Raw genomic sequence first — 25,369 nt, 5'->3', positions numbered from 1 at the left:
TCATAAATAGGCCAGACAGTCACAGCTCCACAGTAAATAATTTCCACCTGGATTTCTCCCTAGTTAACCTCTCAGGTGTCTGAAGAGGGAAAAAGTGGCTCTTTCTGACACCACCCACCCCATCGCCAGTGACTTTCCCTGATATGTCTGGCCTCCTCACTAAGGCCTTTCCAGAACCTACAAAGGCACTCTCTTAGCATATCGGAGTCCCAGAGAGAACAGGCCAGAGTTTTAAGGCACAGGGAAGCTTTTAGAATTGAGGAGACCTTGACAGAGAAGGAAGAATCTCTAAGGCAGAGCCACTACCATGTCCACTCTTGCTATCCTCTACCTCTCTTGTCCCCAAAGGTATCAGACAGACCCCCTTGGCCTGGTCCCTGCACTGTCCCAGGCCCACCTTGGACACCTCCATTACACTCATGGAGAACAGAGCCCGTGGAGTGGAGGACCCTCCTGCATGGCCTGCAGGTGACATGGTGAGCTCTGCCCTGTGGTGGCCCAGCACCATCGTGCCCAGTGCCCAGCCAAGCTCGACAGGCTGCCATTGGCCACACCCAAAATCCAGGCAGTCAGGCAGAGAGTACAAAGCAAGACCTCAGATCAAAGCCACTGCCCTTCCCATCCCCCACTTCCCACCTGGAGCACCTTGGAAATGTTTGAGCACACCAGGGAAAGATCCAGTACCTGGTCTGCGACCACAGTGATCAAAAGGCCCTGCTCCACCTGTCTCACCAGGAAAAAGCAGCTGAGGACACAGAATGCTGGACCTCTATTCTTCACAGCCGCTGCCACAGTCCCCTGCTGCAGGTAGTGTCCTCTCAGATTCAGCCAGCCTCCTCATGAGGGGCCAGAACAGAGCCTCTGCACAGAGCGTGAACACTCCTCTTGCTGGAATCCTGGCCACAGGCCCTCCCTCCTCTCCTCATTCATAGCTTACCTCACTCCCTCCAGTCTGCCCTGCATGGGTCCCTGGCTGACTGCAGAGAAGTCCTTTGGGCCCCAAAACAGGGACTCTCAGGCGTCCAAGTGAGAGCACAGTATGCTGGGAGAGAGCAGAGCCCACACTGGTGGTTTGGGTTCTGGCCTCTGTCCCACCACTGGAGTGAGCCAAGTGACAGGTATCAAAGCATGGCCTTTGTCCCTTGCAGTGACCCCAAGTGCTCTTCCTGTGTGTCAGAGCTGTTTCCAAGGAACAAGTTAAAAATTTTTTTTCATTTAAGTGGTTGCTGAGGCTTAGTGTAGAGAATTCCTCAGCTAGATCCAAAAATCTGGCTTTTTGTCTGAGTCCCAAAATTGTAGGAGCTTTGTAAACAGATACTAAAGATCACTCATTAAAGGAGGGAGAAGAGTTGGGGGGAGGAGGAGGGATCTGGAATATTTTCTTTCAGACTCAGTCTCAGCACAGCAGCAGCATAAACCAAGGGGATTGTTGGTGGCACCTTAGCACCCAGAGCATTCTTCTTGGAGGAGTGGGGACAAAGGCCAAGTGGCTGTTACCTGCACACAGGAGAGATGACCAGGTCAGACAAAGGGCCTAGAAGGCAGACAGATGAGTCAGTGAAGACTCTGTCCACCCATGAGAGGGGGTCCAGGTGGGATCTGTGTACCCTGCCCAACCTTGCTGAGGGCCATCAAGCCAGCTCAAGGGCAAGGCCAAGACCAGCCAGACTAACAAGCAGCCTGGCCATAGGTTTTGGCTACTGTCCCTAACCCTCAATCCCAGAAGCATGAGAAAGAGAAAGGGCATCACCTGTGCCCAGGGACTGAGCTGCCCCAATTCAGGGAGCATAACTGCTGTTCTAGCCGGGAGATGCGGAACGCCAGGTACGACGAAGACATGACCAAGAAGCAGATCCTGGAGAAAGAGGGGTAAGGAGGAATTGAATCTCTCTTCTAGAAACAGGGCATTTTCACAGAATCACCAAAAACAGGAGTAGGACTAAGCTAGTTCCTGCAGTTGGAAGAATTAAAGAACCCTTTGCCTGCAGTTATGTTCTAGACCTAGGCATCTTTTTTCCCAGACGCCACATGGGGGTCCTGAGACTCGTCCCCATGGAGGTGTCCTTGAAGCCCAGCAGGAGTTCTGGGTCCTTCAGCTGAGCCCACCTTCCCTCTGACCAGCCACCTTGGTCCTACGCCCCCTCTGCGAGGCCACTAAGATTACCCGCTAAGGCGGTAGCCCTTCCCCCAGCAAGTGCTGAGGTTGACAGTCAGTCAAAACCCAGCCAGCAGAGCCAGAGGAAGGTGATGAGGTAAGGCGAGGGAATCCAGAGGCTGGCTCTTCATAAAACATCCCACCATGCTCACTGCTCTACTTAGGCAGAATTACAGACAAGCCTGGGCTTCCAGAAAACACCCCAGTGGTGGGCAGTGGGAAGGCCATGGCTCTCCCTTAGTCTATCTGATGGGCCTCTCAGATTTTCCCAACCCTCCTCCTCCCCAATCCTGTGCAACTTTTTCTTTCTTCAACAGTTTCATGTCTTGCCCCTCTCCACAGCCTTAACCCTAAGTTACAGGGTTGTAAGGATGAAAACTGGAAATACTTTATCTTGCTCTAGAAGAGCCTGCTGCACGGCCGCCAGACGCCACCTGGGAGCTTGCAGTTGACTCAGAACCTTCCCCTCGCTCTGGACACTGACCTCCCCACACACCAAGGCCCCGGCTTTAAACACTAAGACACCCACCACCCTCCATACAGTCACCTACAGCACGAAGAAGACCTTCAGGAGCCCGTGATCCCAGAGCCTCAGCTCCCTGTTGCTCTTGGGCTCCTCCTCCAGCTTCTCCTCCTCACAGTCTGCATTCTCTGCAACAGGATGGCGTTAGGCATCTTCCTGGGGCAGAAGGCAGGACCCCAGCCCACTCCCCCACCCGTATTCTCTGAAGCCGCTCGGGCTCTGGCTTTCCCTTATGGATTTGGAGAAAGAAAGAAACAGCTCTCAGAAGCCCTGCTGGCTGTGATGACCTCTTTTTGCAGAAGTGGGAGGCGGGAAAGCCTGGTCTTTGCAAGCAGTTGCCATGGACAAGCACGCTGAACTCACCAGACCCCAGAGGCTTCCTGGAGGGGAAGAAGTCATCCGTGGAGTCCATGGATGCCCGAGGGATACAAGGGATGTTGTCTGGGAGGGACAGGGACCTGGAGGCAGGGCACACTTTTCTCCACTTCATCTCAGGGATGAGGACTTCCTGCAGAGAAGGCAGGAGAAGCTGTCTCACCATGGCCCTTGGGACCTCACTTGCCCTAAGGGGTTCACGCTAGATTTATCAAAGCCTTTCCAGATATTATCAATCAATATGGATGCCTAGCAAGCATGAAAGCAGGTGCCCAGAAGCGGGGAAACCACTGCCATAGCAATCACATGTCTCATCTGCTCCCTTGCTGTGACCAGCCACTCTTCCAGGGAATGGTGTCTTTGAAGACTGCTAGTGTAGAACCACAGTGGAATCTAAGACATGAGCCATCCCAGGTACATGTTCAGATCGGCTGAGTCCAAGAGAGTTTGGCACTATATATCTTAGATGGAATAAGTTGTGACTCCTGCTAATCTGGGCTCTAACCCTATGTCACTAACCTTGACTTAAGGTCCCCATCAATAAAAAGGGGAACATCACCTTCCATCCCCTGCATGGCATTGTGCATATTGTATGCTTGGCTAAATGCTTAATAGTTACTGAAGGAGACTTCAAACACCCTGGGGTCATTTCCACCCCCCACCCCTGGTCTAGAAACTCTGCTTACCCAGGATCTCAGGAGCAAAAGAAACAGCTGGGACCTTGGCCAATCTAAAAGGAGCCTGCCTTGGTTCTGACTGCCTTCAGAGCTCTTCCCCAGGGACATCTCCAGCCCCTTGAAGGCCCTCCTGAGTCTGCTAAAGGAAAGAGGATGGGTTGCTGGCTCTGTACCCGTGAAGGTATAGGGTCCAACCTGGGCAGTGTTCCGGGGGCTGGGCATCTGTTCTGCTCAGGAAGTTAGCACATCTGCCCAGGACATAGTGGCTCTGCATGGTATGGAGCGTGGTGGGTCTAGGGGACCCCCTGACACAGCATGGCCGCTGGCTCTTGAGCCTGCTGCCACAGTTCTGCACTGTGGGCTGCTGCCTGGGAGGCCCTGAAGCCTTAGAGCCACAGGCAATCTCAGGGCAGCCGCTTTTGCTCCCAGCCTCAGCTCTCACCGGAGACTCGCACTCAGGTTCCTCTAGAAATTCTCTTGCACTCAGACTCTTCTTGCTGGAAGGCTGAGGAGGGAAGGGAACAGGGATCACTTGTCCATCTGGAACAGCCGAAGTCAGGCATGGGGAGGTATCAACACTCTCCAAGAGAGCTTTACCTCCAAATAAGCCACTTTGGGTCAGATAGAGCCTAAAGCTCCCACAGTTTGCAGGGGGATCCCTAGTTAATGCTGGAGCAGAGGGCAAATCCAAGGCAACATACTCCCCCAAGCTGCTGCCCTCCCCCTTCCTCACCATAGGCGAGGGAGAGCTGTAGGCATATTGGGAAGCGGCCACATGCTCCTGTCCGTCTGTGCACCGAGGAAGCACAAGTGAGGGCTATACGTGGGGACACACAAGGGCCCAGTGGCCTCAAAGAGGCCCACAAGCACAGACACATGGTCCAAGGACTGCCTCTGGTTCACTGAGCCTGAGCCTGTTACTCCCCATTCCCTGTGCCGGGGAGATGGGCCAGCCCCCCCCACAACAGCCCTGGCCCCAAGCTTCATACCTGTAGGTGGGTGCAGACCCTCCTCAGCATGTCATATACACTGTCCCGGGAGAGCAGTGACACAAAGACATACTAGAACATAGAAAGAAGACAGAAAGGGGCAAGGTACATAAAGACTTGGGAGAGTGCCAGGGTCAAGCTGTGGACTCCTAGGGCTGGGATGGGGAGAAGGACAAGGGAGCGCTGGCCCAGAATCTCACTGACCTTCTGGCTGGTGTTGGTGGTGATGGCCAGGCCATTGGGAAGGAGCCGCGCCATCTTGTGTTTTTTGATCATTTGCACAGACACCACGGGAATGACCACCTGACAAGGGGAGAGGCATTCTTCTCTCAGGACTCGCCCCCAAGGACACAGTCCCTTTGCTTCCTGCTTAGGGCGCCAGCCACAGCTGGCAGTGACCCAAGCACGAGCACCATGGAGACGTCTGGTCCCACGTGGGAGAGTATCTGAGCCTCCACCGTCTCACGCAGGCTCCCTTCAGTTATCCCCCACCCCTTGGCCGCACGCGCTGCTCCGGCCTCTCACCCCATCATCCAGGAGGCAAGGATGGTTGCCCTGGTGAATCCCATACTCCCGTAACAGAGTTCCCTGAGCCACCATGGCCACTTTCGGGCCCCCATAAGTGTGACATCTCACTCTGATTCTGAAGGCATTTTGGAACTACCCAGAGGCAGAATAATTCGGCAGTGAACTGTTCAGGCCGCTCAGGCCAGATGTGGAGTCTAGATTGGGGCCCCTGTTTGGCAGGGGTGGGGCTACTGCCCGGGACACCAGGTGGGATGCCCCGCAGTGAGAGGCCTCACCAAGTGTCAGCGTGTGGAGGGACAGGCCTGACTTGAGGTGTGCCCGCAGGGCAGGGGCTTCTCTTCCCTGGGCTGTGGCAGCCCTTACCACTTATTACTACCTTGATATCCTTGCCAAAGAGGCTGGCATGGAAGCAGAGCCAGTTGGGGGAGATGTAGAGCCGGCCCTGGAGAAGGAGGTCCCTCTGGAGGGCGCAGGAGCACACTGGGAAGTCACAGGAGACTGCCGTGAGCAAGGCCAGCCCGGGAGCCCCAGCTCCCGGGTCCTCCCACTCAGGAGTCCAGAGTCCAGCCTCGGGGACTGTCCTCCTCAGTCCCCTTCCCAATCCCAGGCCCCAGCAACCCATTCTTCCAGCACCCTAGCATCCTTTCCTGCGACTCCTGACCGCTCCCGCCCCACCAGACTGCTAGATGTTTCCTCTTCCTCCATCCATGCCCCAAAAGGTCCGGCATGTTTCCGCCCTGGTCCCCTAAGCCTGGATGTTCACCTCCACAGGCAGAACTCCTTGCCCTGCCCTGCCAGGGAGAGAGGGCCTTGATTGTGCAAATGCTCCCACACACTCCCTGGCAGGCCTGAGCAGGAAAGAATAGTCACTGATAAGAGCAGAACAGAAATAAGATTTGGAAGCCCCGACATTTCCTCAAGAAAATTTTTGTAAATTCAACTTCATATCTCAAATCAGCCCAGTCTTCTCACACTTTTGAAGAAAAAAAGGGCATGTTCAAAGGGCAGCCAGTTCCCATATCTGATCTGTGCCTGGAAGCTCTGGGGGAGAGGACCTGGGCCTTGGGCACCGCAGGCGCCTGTCCGGCCACCCCGGGGAGACAGCTCACCTTTGAGAACCACCTCCTCCAAGGGGATGTCCTTAAACAGCTTGTGATACTGCTGGTTGTATTTTCTCAGTAGCGTCTGCAAACACACGAGCTGGGTCTGAGAAGTCCCAGGAGATCGAACCACCAGAGAGCCCTGCTCCAGCCACCAGGAAATAAGGCCACAGGGGTGGGGGTCCTGCAGTGACTTAGCATGAAGTAGTGGGTAAGCAGCCAGTGGGTGTGGAGGGCTGAGCTCCAAGCACAGCTTGTCTCCTGGTGACGTGAGGTCCTGACAGGCAGCCTAGGACTGGAAGAGGACACAACTCCCACCCAGGAGGGGACACCCACTAGGTTTCCTGGTGACAGGCCTGTGGCCAAGGAGCCAACAGTCACCAAGTTCAGGCAGCCCGGGACCCCTCTTTCAGTGGGCAGTGTGAAGTCGGCCTCCCCACACTTACCCCTTCTCGGCCGCACTTCTTTATGTCTTCGCCCTTCAAGCCTTCTGGCCAGTGCAGACTGCAAAGGAGACATGCCATTCCAGGGACAAGGAACCCTGAAAGTCCTACCCATGCATCCTTAGTGCCAATTCTGTCCTGGCCTCAAGCCACAAGCTTGGGGTGGAGATCGGAGGCTGGGGCCCTTCACAGCGAGCGCATAGCTCGCCCTGGGGAGGGGCACTCCTGAGGCAGGGAGGGGTCGCTGAGAGCCCTCTTCCCCGACAGCTGTGAGCAGCCGCCCCCAGGAGGTGTGCTCAGCCTGAGCCTCGATCTCCCAGAGCTGCCCGCCCCTGAGTGTCAAAAGCCACCTCCCATTTTCCTGGCCTAGGCGCAAGCAGAGGAGCAGACCACAGAATGAATGAGCAGGAGGCACAGGGATGGGGACCAGTTTGGGGAGCGGTGGCGGGGGGGGGTGGAGGTGTCAGCCTCACGGCTCAGGGGCCTGGCCATGGGCCATGATCCCAGCAGGACTGCCCTCCCCTGGGCCTGCAGCTCTGCAGTGAGGAGCTGGGCAGACTCACCTGACCTGACAGAGGCTACCAGGGCTGGCGGAGAGGGGGTGGTGCTGAAACGCAAACTTTTGCCCCGGCCGGGTTGGCCTGAGGACAGGTGGGCAGGGAGGAGGCTGGTAACCCGAGAAGCCTGGACTCTGCGCTGGGACAGGCCTGGGAGTGGGAGGAAGAGGCCCCGGGCCGCCTGTGCCCAACCCAACCCCCTGACGCAGCCTTAAGGCCCCCTTTCTAACAGGTCACCTCCAGAGGGCTTCCCACCTCCAACCAGTATGTATATCTGATTGGGAGAGGGGCCTCACCTGGAGCCTCGGGGTCTCTGGACCCTGCCCAGTTTCTCCGTGCTCTTCAAAGAAGCCGTCTTTCCGTGCATCTGTTGAACACTGAGGAGAAACAGGCCCTCATCAGGAAGGGGGGCTCTCTGGAGACACCTTTCCCAGCCAGCTCCACCATGCCCAGGGCAGCTGCCTCTGCCCCCTACCCAAGACCGGCCCTGCTATTCAAGGTGAGCTGAAGATGTCACAGTCCAGAGGCAGCAGCCCAGGCAGGGCTTCAGGGGAGCTGACAGAGGAGACTCGCTCACTGTCTTTCCTGGAAGCGTGAAGTCCAGTTTATGCCTCGTATAAAGGAAAATAAATCTCCCAGGCAGCTCTTAGGCCTCCAGCCCCACCCTTGAGAAGGCAACTGGGAGGGAGGACCCTGTGACTTGCTCACGACCGAAAGCAAAACTTTCGGAGGAGCCCAGGCAGTATTACCATAAACCATCAGCTTCTAGGAAAGGATTCTCAGCACAGGAGGCCTTATCAAGGCTGAGCAGTTGATACGGCGCAGATGTGGACGTGAACGTCAGCCCACAGCTGAGTGTGGGCTTGGGGGGCGGGGCTGCCCCACACCAGGAAGTGGCCTCAATGCCTTCAGACCATCAGGGTAGCTCAGACCTGAGAGCCAAACCATCACAAAAATGTCGCAAAGAGAGGGCCCGAGAGGGGGGAGACACCCTCTCTATAGGCAGGTGGGGCTCCCCAAAGGCTTTTGAATTCATGCCTCCACTAAACAGCTCCAAAGCCTAGGGTTCTCCCTTTCCTTCTCCTCCAGAGCAGAAAGACTAAAGCTTGAGCAGGCAAACTAGCCGCAGCTGAGTGGGCCCAGGGGCGATGGGAAGAGAGGGTGGCCAAGAAGCAGGGCCAAGGCAGGGCAGTGTGGTGGTCGTGAATAGGTAACGGGGTCTGTGCACTGGTCTCTCAGCAGGTAAGGAGCTGGAACCTGGAACCTGCAGACCCCAGCGCTCCGTCCCTCTCGGCAGTGTCACCGGGCAAAGTCAAATTCTCTTCTTCAGGAACAGAGTTACCGGGACTTCCCCGGTGATCCAGTGGGTAAGACTCCGCGCTCCCAATGCAGGGGGCCGGGGTTTGATCCCTGGTCAGGGAACTTGATCCCACACGCGTGCAGCAACTGAAAGTGCACATGCTGCAACTAAAGATCCCACATGCCGCAACAAAGATCCCAACACGGTGCAGCCAAAATAAATAAATAAATATTTTTTAAAAAAATAACAGAGTTACTGCCTAGCCAAGATCTGCCAAGCCCCTCCAGGATTATTAATCTGACCCTCCTCCCACCCTACCATTGTACAGATAGGAAACTGAGACCTGCCAGGGACAGGCTGTACCCAGTGTCACACAGCAAAGAGCCAGGTGATCTCACCCACCAAATGAGCCCAACCACAGCCATGTGGCCTGGTGACCTCTGTCCTCAACCTCACGGCGAGTTTTGGTGCACATATCATGTATGTCCTGAATCTTTCAAAGTGACAGGTTGTGCTAGTGATGTGACCCTTTGACTCCTAAAGTTAATTTCTGAATTTATTTGGGTCCATCATTACACATTTCACAGAGACTTCTCCCCCTTGATTTTTTTAATGCTTATTATAGAAAATATGAGAAATATAAAATATATAAAGTATGATGATCAAAAATCACCCATAAGAAAAACATTCCCCCCAAATCACCCAAAGAAAACATTTATGCATAAATATATAATTTACGCAAGTGGGATTATATATCATATAATTTGTATGCCCTATTTTTGTTGCTTAACATAATTTCATGAGAAATTCCCCATGTCACTATTCATTCCTTGGATAGATTCTCAGAAGTGAAATTCGTGGATGGAGAATGCATTTCTCAGGATCTTTAAACCCACTTCCAAAATGCTTTCCAGGTGCTCTACCAACGAGCATGGCCATCAGCACTATATGAGGGTGCCCGTTGCTCTACGTCCAGGCCGTACACTGGGTATTATCTTTTTCTCACCTTTGCGAATTTGATAGGTGAAAATATATTGTTTCCATTTCTATTTCTGCTTATTGACAGGTTGAACATTTTTGCCAAATACATATTAACCATTGGGATTTCATCTGTGAATTGTCTATAAGGATCTTCATGTCTTTCTTATTGATTTGTATACCTTCTTTGTTGAGAAGATTAATCCTTAGTTTATCATTTTTGCAAATACGTCCCCCATTTGCCTTTTAGTTCTGTGGTACTGTTGCTGTACTTGTGTTTAATTTTTGTGTGGCAGATCCCATCCCTCTCTTTCATCTCTCTGTTCCTTTCTTGCTTTGAGGAGAGGAGAGGCCCCTGAGGCAGAGTGTGTACAAGTCAAACCACCGAGCCTTAGAGAGCTTGAACCCTGCAGCCCAGGAGCCCACTGGGCCACCAGGGAGGAGATGGGTGTGGGCTCCGCTCTCAGGAACACACTCCAGCCCTGGGGACCAAGGATAAAACAAGACCCCAAGAGGAAGAAGGAAGAACTTGATCATGGTTTCAGAGGCAGGGAGCCTGTCACTCAGGCACTGGAAAGTGTGATTCGAGTTGTCAGGGCTGCAGGAGCTCAGAGGACACACAGAGTGAAAGAGTTACAGCAGGACTCCCAGAGAAAAGGAAGCTGAGCCTTACCAGCTGGGTGGGACTGTAATCCTGCTTGGCTTCCATCATCTAACCCTGCGTGATAATCACGCCTTTGCATGGATTCTAAACCCAACCCATCCTTAGGTTCAAATGTGACCTCAGGGAGGGGCGCCTTCCGTCAGTCCTCCCCCAGCCTAGTGATGAGCCCTACTGCAGGCTCTCAGCCCCGAACCCCAGGCTCCCTCTCAGGCACCTGTGTGTGAGCTCTAACTGCCCACCTCCAGGGGCTCCAGGACACCTCCTGCAACATCGCAGCCCCTGAGCCTGGGGCACCGCCAGCGTGCAGCAGGCACTCGTGACATGACCTGTCTGAGGAAGGACTGTGTGGACAGTGTAAGTGAGATCAAGAACAGAGGTTGGGGCTTCCCTGGTGGCGCAGTGGTTGAGAATCTGCCTGCCAATGCAGGGGACACGGGTTCGAGCCCTGGTCTGGGAAGATCCCACATGCCGCGGAGCAACTAGGCCCGTGAGCCACAACTACTGAGCCTGCGCGTCTGGAGCCTGTGCTCCGCAACAAGAGAGGCCGCGATAGTGAGAGGCCCGCGCACCGCGATGAAGAGTGGCCCCCACTTGCTGCAACTAGAGAAAGCCCTCGCACAGAAACGAAGACCCAACACAGCCATAAATAAATAAATAAATAAAACCAAAAAGTTAAAAAAAAAAAAAAAAAAGAACAGAGGTTGGAGGAGAGATGGGCCATGAGAATAACAAAAAAAGGCTGCCACGATTCCCATAGCATCTCCATGAAAAAAATAACAGTAAGAAAACAGGAGTCCCTTGGGGTAAATGACTCAAATATGCTCAGACTCAAAGCAACCCCTTTTCATGCGATGACCATGATGGTCACAAGCCAATCCTTCGCGTCCATCGATTAAAATCAGCCCCTCCTGGCCGTCCTGATAATGCTGTTGATACAGAGACCCTGGCTATGGCCAAAATGCACTGCTTTCAAAATCACCTTCAAGTCAGACTTTCTACTGATTCGTCTTCTTTCCCATAGTATTTGTTTAGATGAGTAAAAATAAAGAGATGGGAGCAAAGTCAGAGGAAAAGCTAGGTCTGGGGTGATGGTCATCGAGAATTCACCAACAGAACCAGGCAGGCGGGGTCCACCCAAGGACCAACAGGGCCCTGACCCAGAGGAAGGAGGCGACAAGAGCAGGGCGCTGGAGAGTGGGGGGGCCAGCCTGGGTCCCCGCACCCTGCCGGCAGTCTCTATCCACTCCCACAGAGCCTTCCTCGACCTAGTTGCTCTTGCTCTGTGGGTTGTGAACTATACCCGCTGCCCATCCATCCCCATCACACCTCCACGTGCAGACTATGGAGTTAATATCCAGGGTCTTCAAAACCGTATCTACTTTTTCAATCAAAGCCATAAAAAAATGTCATTATTGTCATGAGGGTGATGGAGCACGGGAGGCTCAGTATGCTGGACATTAAAGGGGGTAGAAAAGGTTTGAGAATTCCTCAGATGAGGCCCTTTCATTCTGCTGAGCCTGGTCCAAAGGCAAGATGCTGATCCAGAGGACACAACTTGCGCTTGCCCTGCCCTCAGGCCTTGCTGGCCCCAGTGGGAACTCAGGCTAACTGCCCATTCCTTCATTCCTTCCACAAATACTTACTGAGCTTATCACCCCATGAGCCCAGTAGGAGCCTGCCCAGCCCAGGGGGCTGCTGAGAGGGAGGGGATGGGCAGCTAGCACTGAGAGACGTCAGGAGAGGAGCCAGGCCCATCAGGAAAGGGGAGACACAGGGAATTCCCTGGCAGTCCAGTGGTAGGACTCCGCACTTTCACAGCCAAGAGCCCGGGTTCAATCCCTGGTCGGAGAACTAAGATCCTGTAAACCAAGCAGCACAGCCAAAAAACAAGAAGGTAAGGGGAGACAGAGAGGTTAGGAGAGGGAGAATGAGAGGGAGAGAGAGGCAGTGCCGAGAAGAGCCAGAGAGGCTGAGTCTAGCTGCTTCCTAGGGACGTCACAGACGAAGCTTCACGGGACACCTGACACATGCACTCCGCTCTGGATGCCTCCCCCGGGCTCAAAATATCCACACCAGGTAGATACTCCCCAACCTAAATCCCTAACCTTGACACCTCATTCCTCCAGAGCGGCAGAGCCTGCCATCTAGACGAATCCATCCAAGTGAGCTCAGCATCATCCCCCCAAATCTGCTTCCCCTTGGAAGGCCCCATCCTCCACAGTTAGCCAAGCCAGAATCCTCAACTCACGCTTCTTCCCCGCCGCCACAACCAGTCAACCGCCAAGGCCCCGAGAGCCTGGCACCACCCAACCCACCATACCATCTACTGTCTCCACTCCTGCCACAGCAGGCAAGCCTAGGCCACCATCATCCTTCTCCTGGATGCTGGCAACAGCTTCCTAACTACACCTGCCCCCAGCCTTGCCCTTCCACACCTGGCCCTCTCCCACATCCACACTGCCAACAGAGCCATCTGGGGCCCAGATCTGAGCCTGCCCCCCTCCTGCTGACTTTCCTCCTGTAGTTCCTTCTTGCCTCCTCACCTGGCCTTCCTGACCTTCCTGCTTCCTTTCCAGCCTCGCCCATGCAGCTCAGCTGCGGCCCTTCACCCCTGCATGTTTGCTCTTCCTGGAATTCCTTGCCATGCTTATCTACCTGGGGAATTCCCTGGTCGTCTTTCAAAGCCCAGATCAGGCGTCACCTTCTCTGTGAAGGCTTCCCAGCTTTCCCCCGTGCAGAGCTGGTCATCCCTCCTCTATGGTCCCTGGCCCCTTCTTTCACGCTGCTGCTCCAGCCCTTACCACCCTAGACTGTGCTTGTCTGTTTAGACATCTGAGCTCCACCAGGGGTGTGTCTTCTACATCTCTGTACCCACAGCACACAGCAGGCACCCAGTGTTTGCTAAATGAATGAGTGAAGGAGAAACAGAGAAAGGGACACGATGACACTTCAAGAGGGAGGAGGGGAGAAAAAAAGCCAGGCAGTAGGGACTTCCCTGGTGGCACAATGGTTAAGAATCCGCCTGCCAGTGCAGGGGACATGGGTTCGAGCCCTGGTCCGACAAGATCCCACATGCCGCGGAGCAACTAAGCTCATGCGCCACAACTACCGAGCCTACGCTCTAGAGCCCTCGAGCCACAACTACTGAGCCCGCAAGCCACAACTACTGAAGCCTGTGCGACTAGAGCCCGTGCTCGGCAACAAGAAAAGCCACCGCAATGAGAAGCCTGTGCACCGCAACGAAGAGTAGCCCCCGCTCGCCGCAACTAGAGAAAAGCCCGCGCGCAGCAACGAAGACCCAACGCAGCCAAAATAAATAAATAAATAAAATTTTTAAAAGCCAGGCAGTAAGAGTGACGGAGGCACAGAGAATGATGGATGCCCGGCAGTAAGGGGAGGGGGTGGTGGACAGGAGCGGAGGGGGGTCACCCACAGATGGGCCCTCCCCTCCGGGAGCCCCGGCCTGTGGAGCAGGTAGACAGCCCGGCCGGCAGCGCCAGGCACTCGATCCGCGCTGGCTGACTGATCAAAGATGAGCTCGGGTGGGAGACAGAGGACATACGGAAAAGGGTAAAGTGGCTCGGAAGGGATGGGAGGGGGTGTTTGGGGAAAAGCACAGGCTGGGCCCCTCCCAGCCCCACAGCAGTGCTCACTGGCTGCACCCCGCTGGGCTGTCGCAGCGCTGGCAATGCTCCGCCAGCTACCCAGCCCCTCCGCCAGAACCCTCCCTAACCACAGGGCAACCCCCCCTCGCTCCTCAAGCCTCGGGCAGCAGCAATGCCTGTGGCCGATGCTGAAGCAGAAAACTCGGCCAGGCCTGGCAGCCGGAGCCAGCTGGGCCTTTGTGGTCACAGGCGGGTCCCCTCGGGTGTCTCCTCCCCCAGGGGGATGTCCACACTCTCCCAAGTTGTCTTCTAGTGGACACCTGAGATGCTAGAGCGTCCTGTGGGTCCTGTCAGCTCTTCTCAAGGCCAGGGACAGCTCCACCCACTCCTGCAGGACGTGGGTCCCAATCAGCTCCAAGGAGAGACCTTTTCCAAACAGAAAACACATCTTAGGGACTTCCCTGGCCGTCCAGTGGTTAGGACTCCGCGCTGCCACTGCCCAGGGCCGGGGTTCAATCCCTGCTTGGGGAACTAAGATCCCGCAAGCCACGTGGCACGGCCAAAAAAAAGAAAGAAAACCCGTCTTAGCAGCAGGCCCCTGAGAGTGCAAAGCCAGAGATCACGAACAGAGCCATCTAGGGAGAGGGAGCTGAGGGTGCGCGTCCTGGAAGGAACGTCAGCCACTGGGGCTCAGCGGCCCAGACCTTGGGGCGCCTCCAAATTCCCCCAGGCTCCCTCACCCCACCCCACCTCTACGTCTCATCACACAGCTCACCACCTACTTCACAGAGAAAAGAGACCATCCTGTTAACTCTGAAGGGTAGCCTGCCGGGTACACACTAGAATCACCTGTAGAGCTTTTCAAAAAACCAACCAAAAATAAATAAAAATTAAAAAAAAAAAACCAACCAAAGAAAAATGATCCCTGAGCTCTGTTCTCAAACCAGTTAAATCAGAACCTCTGGGGGTAGCATTTAGGTAACTATATATTTTTAACTTGTTACTGATGTATAATTTACATATTGAAAAGTGCACACAAAGTAAGTGAACCGTGCAATGCATTTCACAAACGGTGCATACCGGAAAACCTGCCCTCCAGAAGCCCCTCCCGCGCCTCCTACTCTCACTGCCCACTCCCAACCCCCCACCCCCGGTCAAAGAGAACCACCGGCGCGACTTCCAACAACACAGATCGTCTTTGCCTCTTTGGGGACTCTCTGTGGATGGAATCATGTGGTACATGTTCTTCTTTTACTCGGCGACACACTGGTGAGATTCTTCCACGGTGCTGTGTGTGGCTGCAAACTGCATTTTCACGAAGGTTTAGAGTTCCATTACATGGACGTGTTGCAACTTGATTTATTAATCTTACTGTTGAGGGGCATTTTACTATTGAGTTTCCAGTTTTTGCCTATTACAAAATTGTTGCTATAAACATTTCAGCACCTTGTGTCTTGTGGACACAAGTATTCGTTTCTATGAGTAAACACTTAGGTCTGGTATTGCTGGGTCATGAGATTCAGCTTCAGGCTTTTAAAAGCTCTCGGGTGATTTTAAACCCCTCCTTTGTTTGGGGCTCAGAGGGAGACGCATACCTCCTGGTGTCCGAGGCCAGTCCTCCCACCTGGGCTCCGGACCTGGGGCCCTGACCCTCCTGTGCCTTCACCCGGCCCTCTGGAGTTCCAGGAACATCCTTGGCAAAACAGGGAATCAGGCTCTTAATAGAGATTTCCTTCATCTGTTAAGGTCGCAGAGTTCATTTCCTGAGTTTTGTCAAGGAAGTAAGGCCAGCCCTCCCGTGTGGCAGCGTCCAGCCCTGAACCACACTGTGTCCTGCCCAAGAGCCTCCCTATCTTTCTCTCAGGGCCACTGGCCCGAAGAACAGCCCAGACAATGGCTGACAAGACCTCTCCCCAAGGGAAACTGGAATAACGTGGACAGAGTTAGGCTCGTCGTCAATACACTGAAACTTGAAGAGGAAAGGCAATCTCCTTTTGCAAAAAAGTAACTCTATTATTTCTTACATAGAGGCTGCACCCCACTTTTTATTTTTCTAAGCTGATATTCCATATCCAGGACAACAAGGACAAGTTTCGCCTTTTCCACCCATTAGGGAAGGGGAGAGAATCCCATAACTGAATTCCGTACTGAGTGTAAGGGAGTGCGGCTCTGAGTTGGGGGCCACATGCCGGGCCCCAATCCGTCTGTCCTGCTCAGCAACCCTGGCAAAGGACTCAGGGTGGGGCAGGTGCTCAGCCTAGCCACAATCCCTACGTCCCAGGAGCTGGGCTGAGAACCCCTGGGCCAGGAATATGCTTCGTTTCCCTTAACTACCCGTGGCAGCTTTGAAATGACGGGGGATGTGGAGGCCCAGTTTGTACAGATGACCCGGGCTACAGGACAGAAACACGGGGGTGCTCCAGACCCGAGCAAAGCCACCCGCAAGCTGACCAGCGCCCTCTTTAGAATGAAAAGCTGAGGGACTTCCCTGGCAGTCCAGTGGTTAAGCCTTTGCCTTCCAATGCAAGGGGTGCAGGTTCGATCCCTGGTCGGTGAGCTAAGATCCCACATGGCTTGCAGCCAAAAAAACCAAAACATAAAAAAAAAAAAAAGCAATATTATAACAAATTCAATAAAGACTTTAAAGATGGTCCACATTAAAGTAAAAATTAAAAAAAAAAAAGAATGAAAAGCTGAGCTGCCCCTTAAGGATCCCTTTCTGATGAATCCTAACTGGGAAATACTGGAGGTGGAGGAGGGGGGCCGAAGGCAGCGAACAGGCAGGAGAGAGCCGCAGGTGTGCTGGGCCAGAGTGACTGGGTGCACCTGGAGATTGGGTCTAGAATGAGGAAGAGAGTGAAGAGAGAAGCAGGTGGGCCGTGGGCCAAGCCCCGCCCTGGGAGGCAGTGAAGAGGGTCCGCTCCCCTCGCTGCTCCTTAACTTTCCATCTGCTTCCAATGCCCCGGCCCTTGCAGCCAAGACCAAAAACCCCCATACCTGGTTTGCCCGAAGACCACAAACGAGGGCACACATGTGATGTCCTTTAAAACATGATGGGACTTCCCTGGTGGCTCAGTGGTTAAGAATCTGCCTGCCAATGCAGGGGACAGGGGTTCGGGCCCTGGTCTGGGAAGATCCCACATGCCGCAGAGCAACTAAGGCCGTGCGCCACAACTACTGAGCCTGGACTCTAGAGCCCACGAGCCACAACTACTGAGCCCAAGTGCTGCAACTACTGAAGCCCGCCCGCCTAGAGCCCATGCTCTGCAACAAGAGAAGCCACCGCAATGAGAAGCCCACACACCGCAACGAAGAGTAGCCCCCGCTCACCGCAACTAGTGGGGCAGGTAGGACAACTTAACACTTCATGGGTGAAGAAGGGAGGCTCAGCTGGGTTCACTGGCAGGGCCAGGACTCCATAGACAGCTGATACCCACACCTGGGGGTACCATACCTGCAATGAGCCTTCAGGGCCAGGAAAGGGAAGAAGCCTCTGAAGAAAGTTCAGACCAAGTCTGGCCCCATTAACAAGGGAGCCCCCAGGGGGAAGGAGGTGAACGGATCTGGCTCATGATCTCCTCTAATCTCAGTCCAGTTCTAGTCATGCAAGAGAGATGCACCATTCCCATTGCACAGATGAGGAAACTGAGGCCCACAGAGGTAAAGCACCTTGCTCCTGACCACATAACTGGAAAGCAGTGGAGCTCGAATTCAAAATCCAGTCTGGCTGAATGTGTGCACTCTTTCTACCATGCCTGGAGGGCTCGAGGGACCCAAATTCTGCCCTTTTCTAGAGCTTTCCCTGCTGCAGGGCCAGGCTCCCGCTCTCCCCACAGGCCCAGTACAGGGGGACTAGGGGAAACGGAGGGGGTGTCTATTGGGCTGAGATGATCATGTGGGAGCCCTTCTGGGAAGTGGGGTTCCCTAGATCAGAACCCCCCAGCCTTTATCTCCCCTACTCCAAGAACCAAACACACTGGGTGAGCTAGTTGCTAGGAAGATGTGGGCTGGCCCAGCCCTCTGGGGGCGGCTGGATCCAGCCTGAACAAGGACCCCTTTGAGCGCTGGTGCTAACAAGAACTCCTTCTACCTACAGGGATCTCAGAAACCCTGGGTCCTCCCACCCAGTGGGAGCTGGGAGGGCCAGGGGCAAGGCTGGCCCCATCTCCCACTCTCGGCAGCCAAGCTGCCTGGTTGACTGGGCCAGCCCTGGTTAAAGGGCCCCAACCCCTTTTCCCTCCTCCCTGACCTCCCACCCAGGCCTGGGCTCTCAGCACACCAGAAAGGTCCTGCTCCTCATGGGGACAGAATTTGGGAGCAAAGTGCTCAGGCTGACTCTTCTCCTGCCCTTGGGAGCTGCGCTAATGAGCCCCCCCTCCCAGCTCTGCCTGGGCCCTGCTCAGCTAAGCTGCTGCTGCCTGCGGTGGGGTCCCCCTCTTTCTCACCCCCCAGGACCTCTCCTCCCTGAAGCCTGGCCGGCCTGTACCTCCAGGCAGGGCAGAGCCATCCCACCCTGTGCCCACGTCTGCTCAGATAGCCTCCTTTGCTGCATCACCTGTTGATGCAGCTGTCTTCCCCCCTAGACTGTCTTATTCATCTCTTACCCCAGGGCCTCGCACAACCTCAGGCATACAGTAAGTGCTCCATAACTGTTTACCGAAGAGACAAATGCTCCCTGTGGAAAACCCCTCTGTGTAGTTTGTTTAGCAGTAGTGGGGCCTCAGGATGCCAACGTAAGACCTGGAGTGAGGGAATTCCCTGGAGGTCCAGAGGTTGGGACTCTGCGTTCTCACTGCCAAGGGCCTGGGTTTGGTCCCTGGCCGGGGAACTAGAGTCCCACAAAACACGCGGCGCGGCCAAAAAAAAAAGACCTGGAGTGAGAACAACTCACTCAAGTTTGCCTCTGGCTCCCCTGACCCTCCGGGTGGCCCCCAGGCATCTCCCTGAGTCTCCTCCCTCCTCTCTAAAATGGGGAGAATCCCTTCTCTGGCCTGCAGATGGTCAGGGCCGCTGTGAGGATCTGAGAGAGGTCACGGCCCAGCCCTGGGGAAGGAGGCCGGTTCTCACAGCCTTGCCCGCTGGGCCTCCCACCCCTGTCTGCACCCCTGAGAGCTGAGTTGCCCCCCTACCCTCGCCCCCCTACCCTCCCATCATGTCCCTTGAAGGATGCCTAGAGGTGAGCTCCCAATGGGAAGTAGAGATGGGGACACCACTGGGCCCCCCACTGCACCCACAAAGCTCCATACATGTCCTGCGTGACTGAACCTTTCCCCTGGGACAGTGGCAGCGGGCAGGGCCCTCTTTACACCTGGGTGGCATCCACGGACTGCGTCCCATCTCCTGGGGCCCAGAGGTCCTCCCACAGCTCAGGCCCAACCATACTCAGGATCCCATACTCTCTTCTCCCTCCACCAGAGGTACGAGGCCAGCAGTTGCTGCCCCCTTCCTGGCCAGAGCTCAAAGACCTGCAGCGTGAGAACAGTCGCCAGGGAGACAGAGGGACAAATGGCTGAAACCTGGAAGCTTTGCTCCTGGGGATACGCAGGATTTCCTACAAAGCCCCGGCTACGATGGAGCAGGGAATTGGTTCTGCAGAGAGTGACCTGCCTGTTGCTAGCCTCATCCCACAGTGCCCACTGCCGGAGCAGCATCTGTGTGAGCTGGCGCCCCTGGACCTGGTCACAGACCACTTTTTCTTGGCAGGCCACTTGGGGCCTGGCTGTTTCCAGACAAGAAGCTGGTCATTCAGGTCTAAACACAGACTTGCATTCATGAAGAAACAGAGCGCCCCTGTGCTCCTGGGGGCCACCCTCTGCCGGGCCGGCTGAGCGGAGGGCCCACAGACACCCTCAGATGCTCACCCCCACTCAAGGCTGCCCGGAGGTGTGGCTACTCCCGGGACAAGTCAGCTCTGTCCATCCATGGGTAGCATCCAGCACGCCTAACTCCAACCACCCTGGGACACCCACCTCGGAATCACTCTGGCTTTGGGGACCCACCTGGCTCTTGTCAGGACACAGGCAGTCTCGAGCAGCCTCAGTGTCCTGGAAGAGCCTGGGCGTGGGGACAGGAAGACAGGACGCAGGCCTAGAAGTACCTCTCACTGCTGTGGGTCCTTGGAGAAGCCACTCTCCCCTTCTGGGCCTCAGTTACTCCTCTGCAAAGGGGCAAGAAAGTCTCAAGCCAGGAGGGAAAGCAAATGTTGTCTGAGGGAATAACAAAGCCTAGCCAGGAACTGGGGGAGGGGCAGATGGCCACTGGCTCTCTGTGGTCAGAAAAACCCCAATCCCAGGAGAGGCTGGCGGGAGCACAGCCCTCAGAGGACTGCCGGCCCCTCTGCCTCCATCCTACAAATGCCATTTGAACGCCTGTATTCACTCAGCTCTGTGTAAGTGCTGTGTATACGAAGAGGGACAAGGCACGCTACTATCCCCAAAATGCCCGGTGGGAGAGGCAGACATGAAACAAATATTTATAGAGATTGATACATAATTATAACTGTGTAATGTACGCTATGAAGGCAAAGCACAGCGTCCTAGGAGGACCTCTGTCAAGGAGTCCCGAGTCACCCGTGGGGAGTGGGGAAGACCTCCCAAAGCAGCAGCAGCAGCGTTTGCACTGAGAGCCAACGGACGCTAATCAGGCTGAGGGGCGGGCAGGGGCGGGGGTGGGGAGGATTGGAGGGTGTTGGGAAGGGGTCCTTGTAGAGGGTTGATTAGAGGGTTTATGATGTGCAAAAGCCCTGAGGCCAGATGTGTGTGGCATGTATGAGAAACGTAAACAGAGCCTTTGTGTCTGGAGGGTACAGGTGAGTAGTGAAGTAATGAGCAATGAGGCTGGAGAGGCTGGCAGGGCTAGATCATGCAGGGTCTTGTGGGCCCCAGTAAGGGTTTTTGTCATTCTCTTAAAAACTATGGGGGGGGGTCTTTTGCGCTGCAGAAATGGAGTCGGAGACACTAGATATAGCTGGTTACCCCCGCAACTGGTTTCTTCTGGGAACTTTGGGCCTCCAGATTTTGATATCTGATTTTCAGTGTATACAGGTATTGGCTTTTCCTGGAAAATGTATGTGAAGGTGTGATTTTAATATCCATAACTTTTATACTTATGTGAAAGTCCATGAATAAAGTTGTTTACAGTAAAAAAAAAAAAAAAAAAAAAAGAAAAGAAAAAAAGCCATGAGGAACCAATGAAGGGATTTAAAAGGGGAAATACACTGTCAACTTTGTATGTTAAAGAGTATGGAACAGCATCTCTTTGAGCTGGCACCCCTGGACGTGGTCACAGATCACTCTAATACATAGATTTATTTCAAAGTAATCCAAAGGGTGTGGGGCAGGGGGAGCACAGGATGAGTACTGATGAAATAGGGACAACCTGATGTTGGTGGTGATGAATACATGGGGGTCCCTCCTACAACTCTCCTCCTCTTTTGTATATATTTAGAATTTTCCATGGAGACAGACCAGTTAGGAGACTGTATTCCAGCAGAGAGATGAGGTCTCAGACTTGGTGGCAGTGGTGGTGATGGAGGTTGAGGGATAGATTCACAATATATATTTCCAAGTAGAACCAACCTGGACTTGGTGATCAACTGGATGTGGGGCATAAGGTAAGAAGTGTCAAACCTGACTCTAGATTTCTGGCTTAAGCAAGCAGGATACGGCTGTGTTTTGCTGAGACAAAACAGGGGAAAATATACTGGAAAAAGAACATATTTGAAGGAAACAATCATGAGTTCAGTCTTAAACATATGTGAGAAACATTTAAGTGGCGATATCAAGTTACATATGAGTAAGGAGCTCAGAAGAAAGGTCCAGGCTGAAGGGATACATTTCTGAGTTATTGGCCCATGGATGGGTACAGGAGCTAGGAAGATCCCCCAGGGAAAATGGGTACATAAAGAAGAGAAGCTATCGAGAAGGGTGCCAAGACCAATTCAACGGGGGAGAGAATAGTCTTTTCAACAAATGGTGCAGGGACAACTAGATATCCACATGCAAAAGAATTAAGTTGGATCCCTATCTCACACGATGTACAAAAAATAACTCAAAAATGTGGGAGCTAAGACTCTTAGAAGAAATCATACGTGTACATCTTTGTTTGATTAGGCAATGGTCTCTTAAGGTATGACACCAAAAGCACAAGGAACAGAAGAAAAAATAGATAAATCGAACTTCAAAATTAGAAACTTTTGTGCTGCTAATGATATTGAGAAGGTAAAAAGGAAACTCATAGAATGAGAGAAAATATTTGTAAATCATGCATCTGATAAGGGACTAGTATCTAGAATATATTAAAAACTCTTATGACCTTGCAGATATCATACTAAGTGAAAAAAGCCAGTCACAAAAATATAAATGCTGTATGACTCCACCTATGTGAAGTACCTAGAGTAGTCAGATTCATAGAAACAGAAAGTAGAATGGTGGTTGCCAGGGGCTGGAGGAGGGGGGAGGAATGGAGAGTTATTTAATGGGTATAGAGTTTCAGTTTTGCAAGGTGAAAAAGTTCTGGAGATTGGTTGCACAACAATATGAATACGTATATTTAACATTACTGAATTGTACGAATGAACTTAGAAATGGTTAAGATGGTAAATTTTATGTTATGTGTTTTTCTTAACCACAATTAAAATCTTTTTAAAGAACTCAAAACTGAAAAATAAAAAGACAAATAATCCAACTAAAAATGGGCAAATGTTTAAATAAACATTTTTCCAAAGAAGATATCAAATGACCAATAAGTACACAAAAAGATGCTCAACATCATTAGTCATCAGGGAAATACAAATCAAAACCACAATGTGATACCACTTCACACCCCCGAGAGACTGTAATTCATATCAAGTGTTGGTGAGGATAAGGAGAAACTGGAGCCCTCACACATTGCTGGTGGTATTGTAAATTGGTGCAACTGCTTTGGAAAACAGTTTGGTGGTTACTCAAATGGTTAAACATTTACTATATGACCCAGCAGTTCTACTCCTAGGTACATATACCCAAGAAAACTGAAAATATATGTGCACACAAAATCTTGTACAAGAATGCTCATAGCAAAGGGAACCCTCCTACACTGTTGGTGGGAATGTAAACTGGTACAGCCACTATGGAAAACAGTATGGAGGTTCCTCAAAAAACTAAAAATAGAATTCCCATATGATCCAGCAATCCCACTCCTGGGCATATATTCAGACAAAACTACAATTCAAAAAGACACATGCGCCCCTATGTTCATAGCAGCACTATTTATAATAGCCAAGACATGGAAACAAGCTAAATGTCCATCAACAGATGAATGGATAAAGATGTGGTACATATACACAATGGAATACTACTCAGCCATAAAAAAGAATGAAGTAATACCATTTGCAGTAACATGGATGGACCTAGAGATTATCATACTAAGTAAGTCAGAAATAGAAAGACAAGTACCGTATGATATCACTTATATGTGCAGTCTAAAATATGACACAAATGAACTTCTCTGTGAGACAGACTCACAGACATAGAGAACAGACCTGTGATTGCTAAGGGGGAGGGGGGTGGAGGAGGGATGGATTGGGAGTTTGGGATTAGCAGCTGCAAACTATTATATATAGAATGGATAAACAACAAGGTCCTACTGTAGAGCACTATAGGGAACTATAGGGAACTACTGTAGAGCACTATAGGGAACTATATTCAATATCCTGTGACAAAACATAATGGAAAAGAATATTAAAAAGAATGTATATGTATGTATAACTGAACCACTTTGCTGTACAGTAGAAATTAACACATTGTAAATCAACTATACTTCAATTTTTTAAAGTTTTTTAAAAAAGGAATGCTCATAGCATTATGATAATTATTACCATAATAGCCAAAAAATGGAAACAACCCAAATGCCCAACTGATGAATGGATAAGCAAAATGTGGTATACCCATACAGTGGAACATATTCAGCCATACAAAGTAATGAAGTACTGATACATATTACAACATGAATGGACGTTAAAAACATTACGCTAAATGAAAAGCCAGTTACAAAAGACCACATATCGTATGATTCCACGTACAGGAAATGTCCAGAATTGGCAAATCCACAGAGAGAGAAAGTAGATTAGTAGTTGCCAGGGGTTGGAGGGAAGGGGAAATGGGAAGTGACTAATGCACATAGGGTTTCTTTTGGAGGTGATGAAACTGTTCCAGAATTAGTGATGATGGTTCCACAACTTTGTGAATACAGTAAAAGCCACTGAACGGCACACTTTAAAAGAATGAATTTTATGGTGTATGAATTATATTTCCACAAGGAGGATGGGGAAGAGGGAGGGGAAGGAGAGTAGCCTGGGAGCTCAAGAACTACAACACTTAAAGGCTGTGTGGAGGAGGAAGAGGAGTGCCCCAAGGAGATGAGGAGAGGGTGGCCCAAGAGGTAGGAATAAAACCAGGTGTATAGGTTGTCATGGAAGCCGAAAGAGTACTTCAAAAAGGAGGAATGGGAAAGCAGTGAAGTTTGCTGAGAGGCCAAACAGCGGGAAGACTGAAAGGCAGTCTAAGTAACTTTAGCAACAAGGAGGGGATCTGCAGCTTCAGCCAGGACCGTTTTGGTGCCCTAGTGGGGGTCTGAATCCAGACTCGGGTGCTAAAGGCCTGCTCATTCTTCCTCTCTCCCAGGCTGCTGACTGCATCCCAGGGACGGACGGTGAGGACAGGCCCCTGAGCACAAGTGAAGATGCTGCCGAGCACAGCCGGCAGCCCAGGTCACCGGCCAGCTCAGCGCCACACCAACCTCGGATCCTGCCTTCCTCCCAGTGAAAGACCACGGAGATGCTGGGGGATAGAACTGTACCTCCCTCTCCTGATTCCCTGAGCGGGGTGTCCACAGTCGGGGAGGGAGTGGGTGCTGCCCTTGCCCGCAGCTTCCCCGCCTGGTCCACCCATCCTCACCTGACGCTCCTCAGCCCTGGCGCGTCTCTGCCGCAGCCCGCGAACCACAAGTCCATTTTCTGCGCCAGCCCTCGGAAGGGCTGCAGAGCCCAGCGCCACCCAGCGCCGAGGGCAGCCACACCCAGAATTCCAGCACCGCACGGCCCCGCGCCAGCCCGCCCGGCCCTGCCCTGCCCACCCCTTGGCGGGGGCCGATGGGTCTGCAGGCGGAAGAGCAAAAGCTTGCGTAGACTGGAGGGCTATTGGAAAAACAGCAAGCATGCCGGCACCTCTGCTCCCTGGAAAGGGAGCCCGCACCCCTTCCGGGACCCAAACCTGGTAGTTGGCCCGGATTTGGGACGTCCCAGGAGGGTCCAGCGCCGCGCCCTGCCACAGGCTTCCGCTAACCGGGCTCCCCCAAGCCGTGCTCGTCTAAGGGTTTGGATTCCCGGGTGATGACCTACTCTTAAAGAGCTTACTGGGTCCTGGTACCTCTCCCTCCAGGGAGAACCCCAGATTGTCCAACTGGTGGAAACCCCCTAGGAATGCCTGCTCTCGCCAC

General features: G+C 52.9%; 2 protein-coding genes across 6 annotated transcripts in view; one reads left to right on the top strand and one right to left on the bottom strand.

Moving 5' to 3' along the window:
- SENP8 (SUMO peptidase family member, NEDD8 specific) overlaps positions 1–8,855 on the top strand; it is a 54,324-nt gene extending 45,469 nt beyond the window's left edge. The window contains exons 3-5 of one of the 5 annotated variants that reach the window (XM_036843860.1): positions 349–476; positions 736–807; positions 2,559–2,683. In XM_036843860.1, the coding sequence (XP_036699755.1) occupies positions 349–476; positions 736–807; positions 2,559–2,675 (317 nt within the window). In that variant the 3' untranslated portion in view covers positions 2,676–2,683. Of the gene's footprint in view, positions 1–348; positions 1,870–2,497; positions 4,138–8,589 lie in introns of those variants that run through there. The other 4 variants (XR_005018809.1, XR_005018806.1, XR_005018808.1 and 1 more) reach the window with 4 other exon arrangements.
- GRAMD2A (GRAM domain containing 2A) lies at positions 1,726–24,965 on the bottom strand. The gene is given in 12 exon segments (XM_036843861.1): positions 1,726–1,855; positions 2,707–2,818; positions 2,821–2,907; positions 3,042–3,186; positions 4,173–4,235; positions 4,720–4,791; positions 4,924–5,022; positions 5,624–5,727; positions 6,357–6,432; positions 6,794–6,851; positions 7,644–7,724; positions 24,829–24,965. Coding segments are annotated over 12 exon segments (1,062 nt in total). The 5' UTR covers positions 24,885–24,965; the 3' UTR covers positions 1,726–1,746.
- Between the last annotated feature and the right edge of the window lie 404 nt (positions 24,966–25,369).

Source organism: Balaenoptera musculus, chromosome 2, assembly GCF_009873245.2.
Source record: "Balaenoptera musculus isolate JJ_BM4_2016_0621 chromosome 2, mBalMus1.pri.v3, whole genome shotgun sequence".
Lineage (NCBI taxonomy): Eukaryota > Metazoa > Chordata > Mammalia > Artiodactyla > Balaenopteridae > Balaenoptera > Balaenoptera musculus.
The sequence above is the reverse complement of the archived record's forward strand: the minus strand, read 5'-3'. Positions and strand labels throughout refer to the sequence as shown.